Source organism: Gasterosteus aculeatus, chromosome 1, assembly GCF_964276395.1.
Source record: "Gasterosteus aculeatus chromosome 1, fGasAcu3.hap1.1, whole genome shotgun sequence".
Lineage (NCBI taxonomy): Eukaryota > Metazoa > Chordata > Actinopteri > Perciformes > Gasterosteidae > Gasterosteus > Gasterosteus aculeatus.
The window spans coordinates 25,621,032-25,638,583 of record NC_135688.1 but is presented as its reverse complement, the minus strand read 5'-3'; the positions used below and the strand labels follow the sequence as shown (position 1 = coordinate 25,638,583).

The following is a 17,552-nucleotide window of genomic DNA, read 5'->3' as shown; positions in this document are numbered from 1 at the left end:
GTAGCGTAAGGAGTCACAGAGTAGCGTAAGGAGTCACAGAGTAACATAAGGAGTCACAGAGTAGCGTAAGGAGTTACAGAGTAGCGCAAGGAGTCAGAGTAGCATAGTGAGTTACAGAGTAGCGTAAGGAGTCACAGAGTAGCATAAGGAGTCAGAGTAACGCACAGGGTAATGGAGTAACATACATCTAAAATTTCACAGTGAATCTTCAAGAGAAGCTTCTCCAAAATGTTTTTGAATAATTAGACCCCATATGTCACCCTGCAAAGTGGAATTGATACCTTCTTGTCATGTGGCGATGGCCACCTGCACCAGCTGCCTCTACATTTCCAACATGGCTGTGAAGCAGCATGTTCCTCCAAACAGAGGAGCCTTTATCTGGTGAAATATTGCACCTGTGCCCATTGCAGAGTGGAGAGCTTTGGCAGGGAGGCTCTCCCTCCGGCACATATGCCCCTCTGTCATGTCACTGAACATTCGGAATCCAGAGGAATCCCAGGTATGCCACAATCTCTGCAGCCATTGACAAATTTCTGTCTTCAGGCCGGGGGAAGCACACTTTTGAGCGCTCCGACGTGCACACTACATAGCCACACAGATGCGTACACACACCTTTGGCCCGGCTGTCCTCGTGGGCTCGTCAGCGTGCCGGCACCTGTGCATGGTAAGGTGACCCCAAAGGCTCGTAGGCCTCTCATAGCTGCCTGGCGGACTCAAGGGATCCATTTCCTGCAACACAGAGAACATCGGGAAGTTTTTTTTTAAATCAAGAAGCACACTATAAAAAATAAGAATTCAGAATCAGCTGCATTTCAGCACTCAAAAACAACAACCAGCAGGCTTCACAAGGGCAGTTTGTCAGTAAAGCGTTTCTCCGCTTCCTGTGGAGCATGCACATGCACGCATTTTGTGGTTAACTTGTGTAAATGATGAGTCATTTGGAGTTGTCAAAAGCAGCAGCGTGAAGCCACAGTTAAAGATTCTCTGATTGTAAAGCTGATCCAGCACTAGATAAGATAGCTCAGATTTAACCAGAAGACTGTCAATTTCAAAGTGGAATGCATTTCATCCTGACCATTATATCAACTTGTCTTTTAGTGGGGAAAAGTCACTAAGCAGAAAAATTAATCATAAAATGTTGATAATTCGTTATTATTTCAGATTTGTTGAATGTATAACTTTATTTATACAAATATACATCTATTTATATATAAATAATGAATAAATAAATCTAAAGTGGCAACCAGCTTTCACAAAGACTTCACCAACACATTGAAACAATTAAGAAAAAGGCAATCATGCTCCAAGAAGGCCCGCGTCTTACACAGAATTCACTACAGACCAAATGAGATGAAACACAAACACATGGCTGCAGGTCTAAAGCTATATTTCAGTATCTTACACTCAATTCACAGGGTTTTACATCTTCCTTTCCTTCAGAGCCATGTGTGTGTGTGTGTGTGTATACTCCGCTCGAGTGCTCTTGGTTGCAGCTCCAGTTATGTCTGCGTCAATTTGACTTCCAAATTTCCTCACCCTCCTTCCTTGTGCTGCAATTTGAATAATGTCATCCGGGTCTCAATAACACTATTCAGGTGGAGGTTTACATCATGTCAGTGAGGTGAATGGGGCACCTGGAAAAGGAGAAGCTGGCTTGCAAATGCGGCCAGAAGGCAAGAAATACTCAATTATGGAAATAGATTTGCCTGTTGCCTGTTAGTGAGTGCCATCCGTGTGTAAAACTACAACGCTTCCCCTGTTGAAACAGAACAGTGTAGCATGCACAGGCATATCTTGTATTTTATTTGACCACAATGTAGGGTCCTGGAGGGATAAAACCATCGTCATCTCGCAACTCCTACTGAGACTCAACCTGAAAACCCTTTTTCAGGTCCCTCGGACTACTTTATTCACAAAGGATCAATACATTTACATAAAAATCTGTTGATGAAAATCCGTTGTACCCAGAAAAATAACGATCTTGTGAATCCGCGGTTATTTCGGTCAGCGTTTAGGACCCTTTGAGCAACGTTCAGCTAAATGTCGTGGTTTAAAGTTAGCAAATAGCTCATGAGCCAGTTAATTCTCTGAGGGCTCGACGACGCGGCCATGACCGAATGCTAGTAATGCTACTGAATGCTATGTCTGCACGGCGTGTGAATATGTCACATCTGTCTAGCAAAATGGGTGCTATTCTGGTCATGGGACGTTAACTCCTACCATATAATTCAGTCTGCTGGTGATTACACACATGCATCCACCCTCCCAAAACACACACACACACACACACATAATTGCCACCATCACACACGTACGTGCACACACTAAATGCAATGTGCTATAGTGAGCTGTCAGACCGCACTAATTCCTCTTTTTATATGCGTCTGTCCTACTGTGTAGCAGAGGGATCAGGATTGCCTTTCAGGATAACAACTGAAGCTCTAAGCTCTTGTGTGTGTGTGTGTGAACATGTGCGTGCGTATCTGGGGGAACAACAATTGGGCGCTAAGCTGCAAAGAGCCTTGCAGCCACAGTGTCGCCAACAAATATCCACTGACTGTCAGCGGCGGACCGACTCTGTGTTTTTGTGTGTGTGTGTGTGTGTGTGTGCGCGTGCGCTTACGCGTGCAGATGAACCAACTTCCTGTGTTCGGTTGGAGTTAAGTGCTGCTATTAGACTTCAGGCCTCCAGTCGGGGTTCATTGTCTGGGAGAGAGACCCGATTACGCCGACAGAAACACCCGCGTGTGCAAGGTGTTTCTGTAAAAAAAAGTTTTCAACATGTGAAAATGCTAAAGAAAAAAGTTTGGAGTAGGACAGGAAGTTTGACCACTTGATGTTTGCCGTTTAAGGTCCATGCAGCAGGGGCAGTTGTCACTTATTCAGGAATAAAACTGGTGCTTTTTTTTGCGCTTATGTAATTCGACTGAATACATAGCCAGAGTAGCGGAGGACAAAGTGAATGGAAAGTAAAACCACAGTCAGGTGGTGAAGGTTCAGGCACTAGATCTCGCCGCCCACGTCGGAAATAAAAAGAAAAGTTCCGCTTCTGAGAAAAGAGAGTACGTTGTTTTTTTTCCTTATTTTTTTACACCTACGTTTTGTGGCATCTCTTCGCAGCCTTGTTTCACGTACTCGACCCCTCTGAACCGATGTGGCCGATTGGAGAAGCTGGAGAGAGTGAAATCTGTGAGGGGGTGTCACTATTGAACATGACAAACCACGGTGGAAAAGTCTGCAAACCTTCTGGAGGATACGTCTTACGAGAACTTTTGCCTTGATTGTTGTTCAAAAAATATTAAGTGTAAAGTGTGTTCACTGAGTGAATCCACTCTTGCATTTCTGTCTCATTTTGTTCAAGTGAAAGGAATATAAAACCTTTTTACAGGAAGTTAAATCACTTTATTTTAGAGTCACATGGACATAAGGAAGTCAGTTATTACATTTTAGTAACACATTGTGAGTTAAGTTTTGCATTTCTGAACTGAATAAATTCTAACTTCCAAACTGGTAAGAGCCACATAACCTGAGAGTGGAAGCGTGTAAAATCCCGCGCTGGGTATTTCATCGCTTTATGATCTTTGTGTCTTTAATAGTTATGCTTTCACAGGCCGGCCCAACCGTCCATCACGACCCTCCGTTTCCTCTCTGCACCCCCCGCCCCCCCCCCCCCCCTCAGTGCTGTTTGAGTTCTTAAGCCCGGCCGTCCGACTGAGAGACAATGCGTCCACGAAGAACAGCCCCGCTTCCTTCCTGTCGTCCTGTGCTGCGTTCTGCCTTGGTGAGCAGGGTGAATAGGCCGCTCTGCCCCATGGCCGCCGTGAGCCACGGGGGCCACGGCAGCTAAAACCAACAAAGAGTCGTTCTGGGGGGGGGGGGGGGGGGGGGGGCCTCCGCCTCACCCCCCCCCCCCCAACCCGCCCTCCCCGCTGCTACTCTCTGCTGCGACGGGTAAACAATCTCTCTCCATGTATCTTGTTTGTGTCCTTTGCCGTACTCATCCTTGCCAACCTTTTTGACAGTTTGGTAGTTAAAGTTAAATAAATCAGTTGAATAAATCAGTGTCATAGTCATTATTAAAGTTAAATAATTCCGATTAAAAAGCAGTCCAACAAGGTTTTTTATTTTTTTTCCTTCTGGATGTACTTTTCTGAAAGAAATGCACAGTGTGTCACCGACAAATTCACTCGGATCCAGAACCCTTACAGAGGGCCTGCCATGACCCGGGGGGGTCCAAACACTTTTCAATCCAAGAGTTTTGCTGTGACTAGCAGCGACAAATTAGGAAGATCCGCTCCAGACAGAATGGGATCACTGTGTGGAGACGTGACGAGTTGTGAGTGAAGAAAATGCCCTTTTGATAATATACCGCATGTCTTAACGGCTCATTTTTCTCCAACACGTCCAACCATCTTCCCTATGGGCATACCAAGTAGGAGCAGGTAGCTAAGAGGAGCCAAAATAACCCCCCCCCAACTATTGAAAACAGGATGAATGCATGCCGGGCTGAATACAGGGGTAAACTGCTCAGTCTTTGTCATTCAAAGTGATGCTTTTAACCCTTTGGGCCCCTCTTCCTAACAGCCCCCCCCCAACCCAGTCCCTCTTCATTCACAGCTGACACAATGGAGGGAGAAAGGAGGCCTGCAACTGGACAAATAATTAAATAAAAAAAACTAGAACACAAGATCAACTCTCCCCTTTGCGTCCCTAATGGGATTCCGCCTGTTATGTTTCCACGTCCTCCTCCACGATGCTGCAAAAAAAGTGTGAAAGTTGATAATTATAAAGTCCATCAGTCAGTCAAAGGCTGGGGATGAATAACAAACAAGTGAGCACAGGTTGGGCCTTGGCGCGTCAATCACAGCTCTGAATGCATACCGTGCTGCAAACACGTCCGTATGCTGTCAACAAGTGTCAGGGGCTTATGTTTCAGGCTTATGTTTCGCCTGCAAGGACATTCAAGACCCAGGAATTTCTCAACAAACCTTTGATTTGAAAAGAGGGGGGTGGGGGCGGTATCGGTAGGATACAGAGGAGCGAGAATGCGGTGAACTTGAAGCCGGAGGCCAGAGTGTAATAGCAGGCTCACTTATACGCATAGGTGGACTTATAAGGACGAGAAGAAAAGAAGCGATAAAGCTAATTGTCATAATCTACACGAGGGACTTCCTGGAACGGAAGGGGGACATGAGCACATTCTGGGGCCAGATGTTTTTTGTTGAGGATAAAGAGCGACGCGTCCTTGTTTGATCCCTGGAAACAACGCGGAGCGGGCTTGATGATAGCTCTACGCCAGATGAGCGTGCAGAGGCTCAATTAAAAATATCCAAAACTGTGCTTACGTCTGGCTTAAAGCACCTGGAAAGGTGTTGAGACACAACTGGCACCGACACACGTTCAGATGGGGAGGGAGGGGGGGTAAGACATACATTATGGATACGCCCGTCATATCTATCATTATCCCCATCGTCTGAATGTCACTTCAAGACGCTTGACAGAGAACACAAGAAAGAACAGGAAGAAATACTCCGTCAGACTTCAAGGTTGTTTAATTTCAAACGTTAATATATTTGTTTTCTAATTCATAGTGAACTATTCATCCAGCTTTGACACTCCTACAGGTCACCTCAAAATCCGGAGCGACTACAGGGCAGCCCCATGAGAGGTGACACATGAACAATGCTTTTTCAAAATAAATATTTTTCATTATAAAATAATAAACCTTCAAATAAATATATATATTTTTTAACTTTACACTAAGCAATGTTGGAATTAGAAAATAAAATTTTCATATATGGTCACTGTACAATTTACAAGTAGAAGGGATACGATTTTTGTAAATGATGTAAATTAAATGATTGATATACATTCCAGTGAATGTACAGACATGGTGAGAATGAAGTCGACTGATTCATATAAATGCAGATTCATCAAAGTGCCTCTCGTATGGCAGAAAACCTTTCACAGTTGAAGTATTATATGTACAAAAATAAAACATCTGTCAAACTCATCGTCTAATGTACATACCCTTTGCATTTACTACTTTACATACAGTTAGTAATGGGAGTCTGCTTTTAGCATATAAGTTGTATTAAACGTTAAAAAAAAGGCTATCCATTTGGACTCTCATAGCAACAAGACTATATCTGGGCACTTGAGTGAAGAAGTTATTTTATTCGGACAAACCAGTGTTGACTGCGTCTTTAACCCTTTATCACGAGAAGCGCTTATTTTGGTTTACCTGTCAACTGAAACTTAGAACGCTAGGTTGAGCGACTCCTTTTATCATCACTCGTTGAAGGCAAAACCGCGACCATGTCCCAAGTGTGTGAGTCAGGTCAGATCTGCATGGAAAACACAAGCATCAATAGCTCTCCAATCAAACCCGTAAACTAAACAACTACGGGGCCATCTCGTCAGTTCAGTCAACGCAAAGTCTCTCCGGCGCACCGGTACACGACGGCGCCGCCTCGCCTACGTCAGCTTGCCGCCGTCCTCGCGGCGTTTCGGGTTTGCGCTCCCGCACCGACAGCCTGGTCGGGCGACTCGATCGTAGCAGCTCTGGCACACGAGGACGCATCCTTTGGCCGGGAGGTAGCACAGGAGACAGGGGAAGAGCAGGGAGAGGAGCGACACGGTGGTCCAGCGGACGCAGCAGTGCGACTGCGTGCACGAGAAGGGCTTGTCGGCGCACGTGTCCTCGTCATCGCTGGAGCAGTGGTAGAAGAGCCCCTTGACGCAGCAGACGCACGTCCCGTACTCCACTGCGCTTTGCACCGAGCACACGCACCGCCGGCCGCACGTCCAGCAGGAGGGGAGCACCCGCGGGCGGCCGCACTCGGGGCAGCGGCAGCGGCCGCAGTCCTCGCACTTGTTGCCCTGGCACTTGTTGCCCTGGGCCTGGCTGCCCGGCACGGCCACCACGGCCCTGGACTCGCGGTTCAGGGGCTTCAGCTCTTCGCTGGAGTTGAGCTCGGCGCGCGGCGGCTGGGTTCTGATTGCCCGGTTGCTCCCCGCCGGGCTGCCGGCGAGCCGCTGGCCGGAGGACGGGATGCCCGCGCTGCTCCTAATGCTGCTCTGCGATTCCTCCCAGGACGAGACGGAAGCACTGGAGTTCCCATATTGAGGGAACAAATTCCGGTCACAGAGATTATTGGGCTCCTCTTCCGGAGCATTCTGTGGCCCACTGGTCCTTGGACCCGGCAACGACACCAAGTCGCTCTTCTGTTGCCGATGCGCAGCGGCCGGAGACCTCTGGGAAACTGTGGGCCCTTCTGTGTACTCATTACTGCTGCCACTGATGCGGATCTGATCAAGGGACAGCACTGCTGCAGCGTGGGACGGCCGCCTGTTGGTCGACCCCGGATCTGGCGAAGCCTCCAGGTTGAGCGCGGGCCGTGGTTGCGGTCCCCCTTCGTCATGCGGCATAACCGGCGAGCCAGCCAATGGCGGCAACCGCCCGCAGCGCCCTCCTCCCCCGTCGCTGTCGTTGTGACTCGTGGAATCCATCTCGGGACTGAAGGGTCACTCTGGCTGGCATGGGACACATCTGAAGTCCTGGAACAGAGACTGACAGTTTATATCCGTCCGTGGCAAACCATGCAAATCCTGCCATGCAAATCATAACCCGTATGTGCACAAGCACCGCTATGGAAATCAGGCTGAACACACATGTCGGTATCGCTGTGACAGACGGGGAACGGTTACACACCATGTTTGAGCGGGCTACGGACTTATGGTTAACTCTGTGGCTAATGTAGGAAACAAAACAAAGAACGGGTAGATTTATCAAAACATTTGTTCACTAAAAGTCGATTCGAGTTGCAGATCGAGGCGTCACGGTAACTGACAGATATTTTTTTTTACTGAATTTAGACCCTTCTCTGCTTGTGTGTTGCACAAACTTCCTGTTTCGCCACACCTGAGACACAACAGCGAGTAACCCAACAGTGAGAAATAAATGAGCTGGGGAAGTGAGGGAGAGAATTGACAGATGATGGTCCTTCAGAGCAACAGCATCAGTGGACTGAGAACTACGGCAGCTCACTTCCTGTCCGGCTCCACTGTCTGCTACAGAGGCCTAAGATGCCTTTAAAATGCTTTCTAAATAAGAGTAAATATACCGTAACAGTTAAAACCACTGAATAACTACCAAAATTCAGGTGATACACTAAAACAAATTCGAAAATGAATATGTGTAGGTTTGGCTGTCGGTCAATGAAATATGTCCTGTTGGGCTTTAGGACATTGTGACGGCCTTTTATTTGCACTTTCTGATTATAATAGGCAATACACTTAATTAAGCATCTAAGCTGATAAGAGCTGCAATGATTAGTTGATTACTTCATCAAAAGAACCAACTGAAAGTTGATCCAAAACGTTTGAGTTAGTCTTTTGGCGCTCCCAGGCGTGACCCAGTTATCTCCCCCCTTCATTGTATGGAGAGCGGACGTGTTGGACAAACGCAGAGTGACAGGGCCATATACTAACATATGCAAATGCATTGTGGTGTCTTCACAAACCTATCACACCAAAGCAAAGAAACTGACAGTGGTGACCTTAATTCTCCTTCCTTGGGGTAATTAGCTTTCAAATGGCATATTAGGCTCACGTACCCCCCCCCCCCCCCCCCCCACTCTTTCAACGATAATGCAGGAAGGGCTTTTGTTTGTTGCATGACAAATGGCCCGCGACAACCTTCCCTGTTCCAACGCATTTCACATTGTGACACTCTTCTCAAGATGATGAGTGACAAGAATAGAAAAGATAAAAGTTTGGGGGCAACTTGATGGGGGTGGGGGGCCGGGGGATCCATGTAAAGTGTGAGTGATGCGTTCAAGGGTGGCGGGTGGGAGTGAAGCTCTGTGAGCACACACGAGGGTTCTCTAGGATTTATGAGCCGTTTGCTCCAAATGAAGGGGCTTGCAAGCACACTCAAATTTTAACCTTGTAAGTGGGTGGGACGTGGGGCCCCCTCATCCACTTACAGGGGCCTGTGAGCCAGCCTTGTGGCTGGGGGGGGTAACTGGAGCGAACTGGTGGCATCTGCTCTTCTAAATGTAAATGACATGTTAGGAATAGGAAATGTTGCGCTTTTAAAAAGGACGTCGTGTTAAAAGTTAGAAACCCAGTGAGCCACCTAGTTTCTGGTGCCCATCTGATAAGCCTCAGTCTGTGAGCGGTACAGTTACAAGATGTTTGCATTACATTACAATAAGACATTACACGTCTGAGATCCACGGGAACCAAGAGTGTAGGTTCCTCTCCGCTAAAACGAGCTTAGTGACGCCGTATCTCACTGCAGCAGCGCTCAATCTAACTGAGGCTACAAGTGCTGAAAACTACGGTAAAAACTCTGTTCTCTTTAGCACGTCTGCGTAGTACGAAAGGAGAGAACTTACCGTGCTCGCCACACTTTGCTCCCGTTTCGGTGAAATAAATCCAACTCGCGGGACGAGTTTATTCCACGCGCGAGCTGCTCGGTGCGGGGAGCCGTCGGTAAAGATCCATCGAGACGAGTTTCCACACCGGGACGCGTTCCCGTTAAAAAAAAGAGGGTACGGGGAAGGGGAGGGGGGTAAATCCCGCAGGAACACGAGGCGGTAAAAGAGTTGAAACTAGCGCTCTGCTGCAGAAGTGAAGCGCCTCTCGGGGTTTATCCGCGAGTCTCCGTGCGGGTCCCGCGAGTACTTTTTGTTACTCGTGCATGAATGTGTGTGTTGGGTTTTTTGGGCTCTTTCCGGAGAGGAGGTCGGGATTTGGGCTGTAAATGGCGTCAAGCTGAAGGGGGAACAGAGCGCTTGTTGTTTGCAGCGGATATCTCGCATCCGGTGCTCAGCCATTGGCTGCCGGGGAGCGGCCATTCACACCCAGTGCGATCAATTATGCTGCGGGAGCCCAGCGGCGCTGCTCAACGGCTGCGGCACTGTGGGAAAAACACGACAACCTCCACGTCTAATTCAAGTGTTTGTAGTTTCATCAAAGGTTGCGGTGCTTTTACTTTACTGATAAACAACACGCAACATACATGTGATAGTTCCCTGTCAGAGGGGACGACCATGTGTATGATGCAGAATAATAGATGAATACTTAAATGTACTTGTAAGTACTTTATTGTGTTCCTCCATTAAAATACTGCATACACGAGGATTAATGTTGATCTGCAGCAAAAAAAAAAAACAATAATAATTAAAATATATGGTATGTGGTAGAAGTTTTTTAAAGGGGGAATATTGCCTAATAGTGTAATTTTTGATACTTGATATTTCTGTACTGCAGTGCATCATATCCCCAAATTCCCCTCAGAAAGGTAAAGTATAAGTACAAAGTACATTGTTACAGAAAAAGTATTTTCTTAGTATGCACTACTATAATCACAGTTTAGTTTTATTTAAGATAGATAATAAACAAGTAATGCCTTTAATGGGCCCTGAGTACTACCCCGTGTGCATACGGACTGGCCTTTGACTTACAGGACAGGAGGTTAATCATAGTGAACCTCAACACTTCTAACTATTCAAGCTTCTTTACCAATCTGCTATGGATCCAAGGTCAAAGTGATCCATGGCTGATACACTGGACTGAACTACTATAAGCAAGCTATTACATTTGAGTTTCTCTAAGCTGTTGTCAGTAATAGTGTAGCAGTGTCCCCTTGTGGACTTCCTCCGGTACTGCACACTGAAATTAATAAAGGCTTCACTTCAGGACCGGCTCAAAATAAAGCATCACATCTGTTTAGAGGTCCCTTACAATCACGTGGAACGTTTTGCAACAATATTTCATAATGACTGACGGTCTGAGTGTCTTTTCCACAGACCGTCTATGCTGTTAAGAAGCAATGAGGTACATGTATGTGCATGTAGACCTCAACATGTGGAGTCAGAACAGGGACAAACATAGAAGAGATGAGATAAGGATGTAGTGAGTTTGCGATTCAATTAAATGCAGGAAAGGTCAGTGTATTCTGCCATTGTGCTCTGTGGAAAAGTCAAGTTATGCACACCTATACAGAGAGACACACACAGGCACACACATTTTAAAGTCAGCGTCCGAGTTACCCAGCTATTAAGTACAACTATGAAATAGAGACCTTTTCAAAGAGAGAATACAAAGACCAATTATGGTCTGTTCAGTCAGTCTGACAGGGACAAAAGACCTTCAGTGAAAACAATGAGAGCTCACACATCTCTCTCCAACCTTTCAACTGTTTCAGCCATAGTGTCTGATCACTCCGGACGGAGCAATTATGAAGTGGTGAGTATCTTTAATGAACCCACAGCATGACTTTGCAAATCCCACTGGATCCTGGTCAGGAAGCTTTCGAGCCTTCCGTCCTTCTTGAAACAATGCAATTATTCTTTGCTGTGCCCGTCTCACAGGCAAGCGTGGGTTCACCTTTAAAGCCGGTAGTACTACTAAAGTAGATGAAAAGGTGGATGTCACTGTGATATCATGATATTTGTGGCATCGTCTTTGTTTCAGCTCCTCCTTGCCCCTCGTGGGCTTCTATGAACAAAACATGTTTCATTCACATCATGGTTCGGTAGGAGGCCGTGCACGACGACGAGTGGGGGGTGAAGATGTAGATTGATGGTTCATTTTTATCGTGTTTCACACTCACATCTCGCTGATTATGCCAAAGCAGGTTGGTTTGTCTCCACTACATAAACGCTGGAATGTGTCTTTTAAAGAAAAGGGAAGACGAACGCATTTGTGGCGCCCCGTCAAATGAACCGCTCTGTGAGGGAGAATTACGTTATTACACCTATCTTGTCCCGCAGATGATTTGTTGTATCAGCTTGACAATAAAAGGCCACTTAATTGAATTTAGCTCGCATTCCCGCGTTCATCCGTCACGTCGACTCGCCTCACCATCTCTGAGGCTGCTGAATCAACCGCGATGAATGTCCATTTGCTGCAGCGCCCTGCCAGGGTTTCAACATTTTGTGGTTAATGGCGGATGCTTTACAGCAATTCCAAGGTTTTATTTTTGGTTCCACACCACAAGAAATGCCATTTTCTTTTTCTCTTTCAGAGCACCTGAACAGGGAACCCTGCAGAATGCCATGACCATCAAAAAAGAGGAAAAAAAGATAAGGGATTAGAAAATTGAAATGAAATCTAACCCCCCCCCTGCTGCTGCAAAAGATAAACTCTGTCAAGCAAACACTTCAAACTGTTCGTTGTGGGCGTAGTCGACGGCAGGCTTTTTAATATTTCTGTTTTTAAAATAACAATGTTCATGATCAGGCTTATGCTTGTATTTGGGCTTTCTACCAGGACGTGTTTACATTATTTTCCGTGTCCACCCAAATCGGCTTTAGATAAAGAAGGAAGCTCTCAAGGTGGTATCTTCTAACACGCACCATGTGACAAAAGGAAGCGGGGACCCAAATCTGATTGGCTTGTTCAATCACAAGTTTTTTTTATCCAGGCAGAACACAAAAAAGGACTGGGTAGGTTCAGATAGCAACATCTATGCAGACAAGCATGGAAAAGGTATTTCTGTTCAGCTGCTTTGCTACTTGCTGACTTTTTTGGAAAAGTTATTCTGTCACGTTCAATGCAGGAAGAGCTGAAGATTATAGGATGCTCCCTGGAGTGTAACCCCCCCCCCCCCCCCCCCCCCAAAAAAAAAAAAAACATAGTCTGTAACTTGAAGTACTTGAAAAATCCTACTAGTCCTCAGGTTAAGAAGAGGATAGGGGAGCAGTGGTTTCAATATGTAAGGTTTTCTGGTTTGACGGGGACAGAAAAATTCTTCTGGCTGCTGGTTGGCTGGTTGAGCTAGAGTTTGAAGAAAGAGCTGACTGATTGATTTTTGGAAGAATATTGCCCACAGACACAAAACCAAATCAAGAGCGTGTCATATTGTAGCAGACTCTCGGGCCATGAGCTAAATAACATCTCTTGGATTTTATTATCACTTCACCCGTCAAAACTAAAATCTGCAGAAACGTCTCTCTCTCTCATCTCAGGACTTGTGCTAATAAAAGCTCGAATGAACACCTCTCGTAACCTTGAGGACATAATCAAGAAACCTCCCACTTCTGCATGCACACACATGCCTCTCCACTGACGCGATATGCGGCTCTTGTGAATTAGACTAACATGAATGGAGCGGCCCTGAGACGTCCACGGCTTTGACTACCCACTCTCTTCCCTTTCACTGCGATGCACAGAATGCACGCGGCACACAAAGGCCACGCCGAGGCGCCTCGGCGGACGCTCGCAGCTCGCTCGAGTCGATGGCAGAGTGGGAGAGGAGAACGAGGGGAATCGCAGAATGCTGGCTGTCGGGGCTGCGAGTCGTGACGCGGGTACTGAGCGGGCTTTTGTCTGGCCTGGTGAGAACCCCCGGCTGTAGGCACACAAGTGTCCGTCGGGACAAGAGACTTAATTCAAGGGCGGTTGACCGCTTTCAGTCATTTTTTCAATACGGGCAAAGGATTTTATTTGGCTTCAGTGCATTTGAATGTTGTCTCAATATTGAGTTTTAACGAAACACTCTTTGTAATAATACCTCTATTAACTGTATTAAAAGACTATTGCCAAATATTCTCCATGGTTAGTGACAGTTTGGAAATAACGGGTTGGGAGGAAAGACACACCAACACCATTGTTCCATTTCCTTTGGATTCTCCGCTTGAATTTAAAGTCAAGTTCTCAATTTATTTGCAGACAAAAGCGAAGGATCTCTGAGTGGGAAGCTCACTCTCTGGTGGCAGTACTGTACATATCAACGTTATTTCCTACTTTCACATCACTCCTCATCATCACTGGCAAATATTGGTTCATTTTTAGAATATAGCCCTTTTTACATAATGTCACTGTTCTTTTTTGTGGATAAAACATCGTACATGCAAAGGTAAATTACCAGTCTGGGGTACGTCAGTGATTGGCTGAGGCTTCACTATTGATACATTTCAAACATTGCAGTGTTACATAATCCAGTAGCAATATCTATTGTGGAACCCGTAATAAAATGCAGGTATCAGCCTCTGCAGTGAAAACCATCCTCTTTAAGTCTGATATAACAGACGTTGAACTTCCAAAATTTGAAAACTATATTTAAAAAAACTTGCCCTATGCATCAGCCCAGCCAAACAAACAAATAAAGTCTATGTTTCTACCCACTGGGGTTTTGGGGATTAATGTAACACAACATGAACGTGGAGACCAAGCTAAAAGATGCCAGCTCTCCCAAAACAACAAAAACAACAGCACGGCCCGATAAAACCTCTCTTCCTGTTTGAAGCGTCTCTGCGCAGCTAGAACTTCTTGTAAACTCAACACTCAAGTGGACGGAGGCTCCTCAGGAGCTCATTAGCAGCTGTGGACTAAAGAGTTGGCTAAAGTAAATTTTACTGCCCCCCCCCTCCCCATAGGAAAGAGATTTCTCCAATGTTTCTTTGATGTTTTCTTTACAATATAATTCTGTAGGAAAAGCTTTAGTACATAAATATGTATTCCAAATTAAAAAGGGGATTTCACGCTCTGATAAATGTCCCAGATTAGTGTTAGAAGGGAGGGGGTGCCTGTGCGTGCCAGCATGATGTCAGCGAGTATGGGCACTTTTATTTATTGCTGGTATATCCGCTTTCTCAAATAGACAGTGTGTGAATAAACGCTTGACTGTTAGGGACCATGACTATGTGATCATATGATTATGGGACATGTAGCATCCGGTCCTGATCGCTCTGCTGCTTCGACTCCGACCACCCTGTGCGTGACCTGAATGTGGTCGAGATAGTGGAACCACTTTTGTCCTATTTCTCTGTTACAGGATTTCCTCTCAGTGCTTTCGACCTGTGCTGGTTCACTCTAATTGAAAAAAAAAGTGTTGCTAAATTAATGCTAAAAATATATTTCCATCCCCAACTGTAAGAACACCATCATCGCGTAACCAATTTGCTGCGGGACACCAAAGTCCCCGTGACTCCCTCAGAGGTGCACGAGAGGACAATTTTATGAAAGATACAGCTGCAGCTGACATTCTATTCCTGGGCAAACTGTTACAACGGTGATCCTTTTCATAATTGCAAATGATGATGGAGTAGAGTTGAATAAAATGGAGGGAAAAAAAGTGAAATTTCATTGTCATGGCAACCTTTTGGCAGAATGAGCCGGGGGAGCCCGTGTAAGCTATGAATATAATAAAGTGATAATGCATCTGATGAATACAGGAGGTGCGATGTTCTGCTGCACTTTGTGGGCCGCTCCGTTAGTAACGGGTTCCTCTAATTTCCTGATCTCCTACACAGAGAAGGGAGGAGATGTCATGTCATCTGATGTGGCTCTCTGGCTCCCACAGCACTTGGCATTGAGCAACTCCAAAATGTACACAAAGCGGCTTGGCTGAAGCTGCCCATTGGGCTCATGTGTGCTATGACCCTGCAGTTGGATGGAGCAATTTTGTAAAAAGCCCCTTCCACTATAGTGAAATTGCAGCTTTGATATTCCTGGGAGACTGTATAGCGTAGCAAGACATGCAAAGGGCCAAACACGTGTGCACTCTCACACATCTTGGCATAGGCAAGCGCACAGCCATTTCTACCATAATCATTATTGTGCAGTCCCATACACCTCTCATCCACCTTCTCCTCGGAGTCACCGGGAGCCAAATTTGATTTCCGCCTCATAACTCTCTCCATAATGCGATATCGCCGGCACTAAATTGCCAAGATAACCTTTATCAGAGTAGAGGTGAAAGCCCTGAATCGCTGAGTGGTTATTCCTCTGCCAGGAAAGGAAAACAAGTAGGGGGGGGTAATAGATATTCTCCCTCCACGGACACTTTGGCGGCGGCGCTGAGCCGTTCGGATCAACGCTAGGGGGGTAAAGAAATGTCTGGGGGAAATGAAGACAAACGGACGGCGAATCAGAATACTCCTGCAGGTGCTGCTCGCCTGACTGTATCCTCCTGCCGCCATTTGTAGTCTGAGTGTGCATGTTTGTAGAACGCATGGGCTGCGAATTATGCTCTTCAAATAAATGTTTGTTTACTCGACCTCAGACAAAGTATCACCGAGCCGGTCCTCCAGCGGCTCGCTGCGTCTGCAGAGGAGGTTCTCTCTGGTTTCCTCCATCCCAGGCATTATTCTGGGGCTTCTTTGTGCTTCTTGGCCGTTCGATAAAATGTGTAATAATCCATGATGCATTATGTGACACATTGATTCTGGAAGATTTGAATGCAAATAGAAGGCATGCAGTGTATGCAAGTCATTTAGTTAGTTATTGTGACCACAAGTAGAAGTCCCCTAATGGCCCATGTACACACTCAAAGGGTCGTCTCACTGCTGTGACCGTAAAGCTTTAATGATGTGATTTCCTTTGCTGAGTGGTTATTAAATCAAGCACTCCTTACATCTGCTCAGGAAGAGGGGCGAAGTATTATTCATTGTTTGAATCAAAGCCACTGTCATTGTTAAGTCTAGAGGGAACTATGGGCTCGATCGCCATGAAATCATTTCTCCAAGACAAACATGTCTTATAAAACCATGTAATGGAGGCAACCTGATGAAGATGAAGTAGCAAACTAAGTTAGCTTAGCACTTCACAGTAGTGACGTGTGACTTTGAGGCTGACTCTGACAGACACGGTTCTGCGGCAACAAAAGACATGTGTTACTTCTCACGTGTGGACATATCTCTGCTCAGCTGGATGGTTTTCTAGCAACCGCCCATGACCTCCAGTGTACGGATTATAAGGGAAAAATAAGACTGGAAAAAACATCATGATCAGACCAAGCGAGATATCACTTTGAGACAGTAAGAGGGTGTGGGGGGGTGTTAATAGTCGCTGCCTCATTGCCGAGCCACACTCACACTCAGTTTCATTACCGCCGCTCATATTCCAAATGGACTTAAATCGACGGCCAAATTCAAAACTCAAAGTGTACATTTGAGAGAGAGAGTCCTTCATCCAAGTCCCCAACCCGATTATGATGCCAATTCACTCGGGCAAATTATCTATAATGTCGCCATGTGCTATGATTTAGATGAGGTAATTATTTTTGGGCAATTATTATTGAGCAAAACGTAGAAACATTTAGCAGCAAATTTTAAAAAAGGCTTTTAAAATGGGCATTATTTGCATACAAATAGGAAATTAGGATGAAGATGCACTTTGTTTAGGCCTGAGGTAATAACCTTTGTTTAAATATCAACGTTTGCTTTTAAACATGCAAGTGCATGCAAAGCAAAGCAAAGGCCAAGCGCTCGCGATTCCAGACCTAAATACCGGGCCGTTCGCTCGTGGGTGCTGTGTCTTCATTGAGTCCAAATAGTTGTTTGCCAAAGCTGGGCGGCAATGAAATAGGATTTTTAGGTCACAGAACGAGAGCTTATTCAGAGGATGCAAAAAAAACAAGTTGATTTTTAGCCTAATGTGCCACCAGATCATATCTATTCTCTGTCTCAGAAATCTATTAGTTCTGGGTCAAGCTGTGATTTTCGGCCAATACGCCCGGCGCTATGAATCCCGCCCCCCTTCCTCAAAGAAAAGCTCTTTGGCTCAGACTATACGTCCATCAATGAGAATTATGC

At 45.8% G+C, this 17,552-nt stretch overlaps 2 protein-coding genes across 2 annotated transcripts in view; both read right to left on the bottom strand.

Moving 5' to 3' along the window:
* Positions 1-17,552, bottom strand: part of LOC120821055 (gamma-aminobutyric acid receptor subunit alpha-5) — a 136,237-nt gene that overhangs the window by 74,151 nt on the left and 44,534 nt on the right. The window contains exon 5 of the mRNA XM_078099023.1: positions 613-729. The gene's annotated coding sequence lies outside the window, so the exon portion shown is untranslated. The remainder of the gene's footprint in view (positions 1-612; positions 730-17,552) is intronic.
* Positions 5,535-9,953, bottom strand: spry2 (sprouty RTK signaling antagonist 2). The gene is made up of 2 exons (XM_040179461.2): positions 9,405-9,953; positions 5,535-7,560 (listed from the first exon to the last, which is right to left on the bottom strand). The coding sequence occupies exon 2, from the start codon at positions 7,510-7,512 to the stop codon at positions 6,478-6,480; it is 1,035 nt and encodes a 344-aa protein (XP_040035395.2). The 5' UTR covers positions 7,513-7,560; positions 9,405-9,953; the 3' UTR covers positions 5,535-6,477.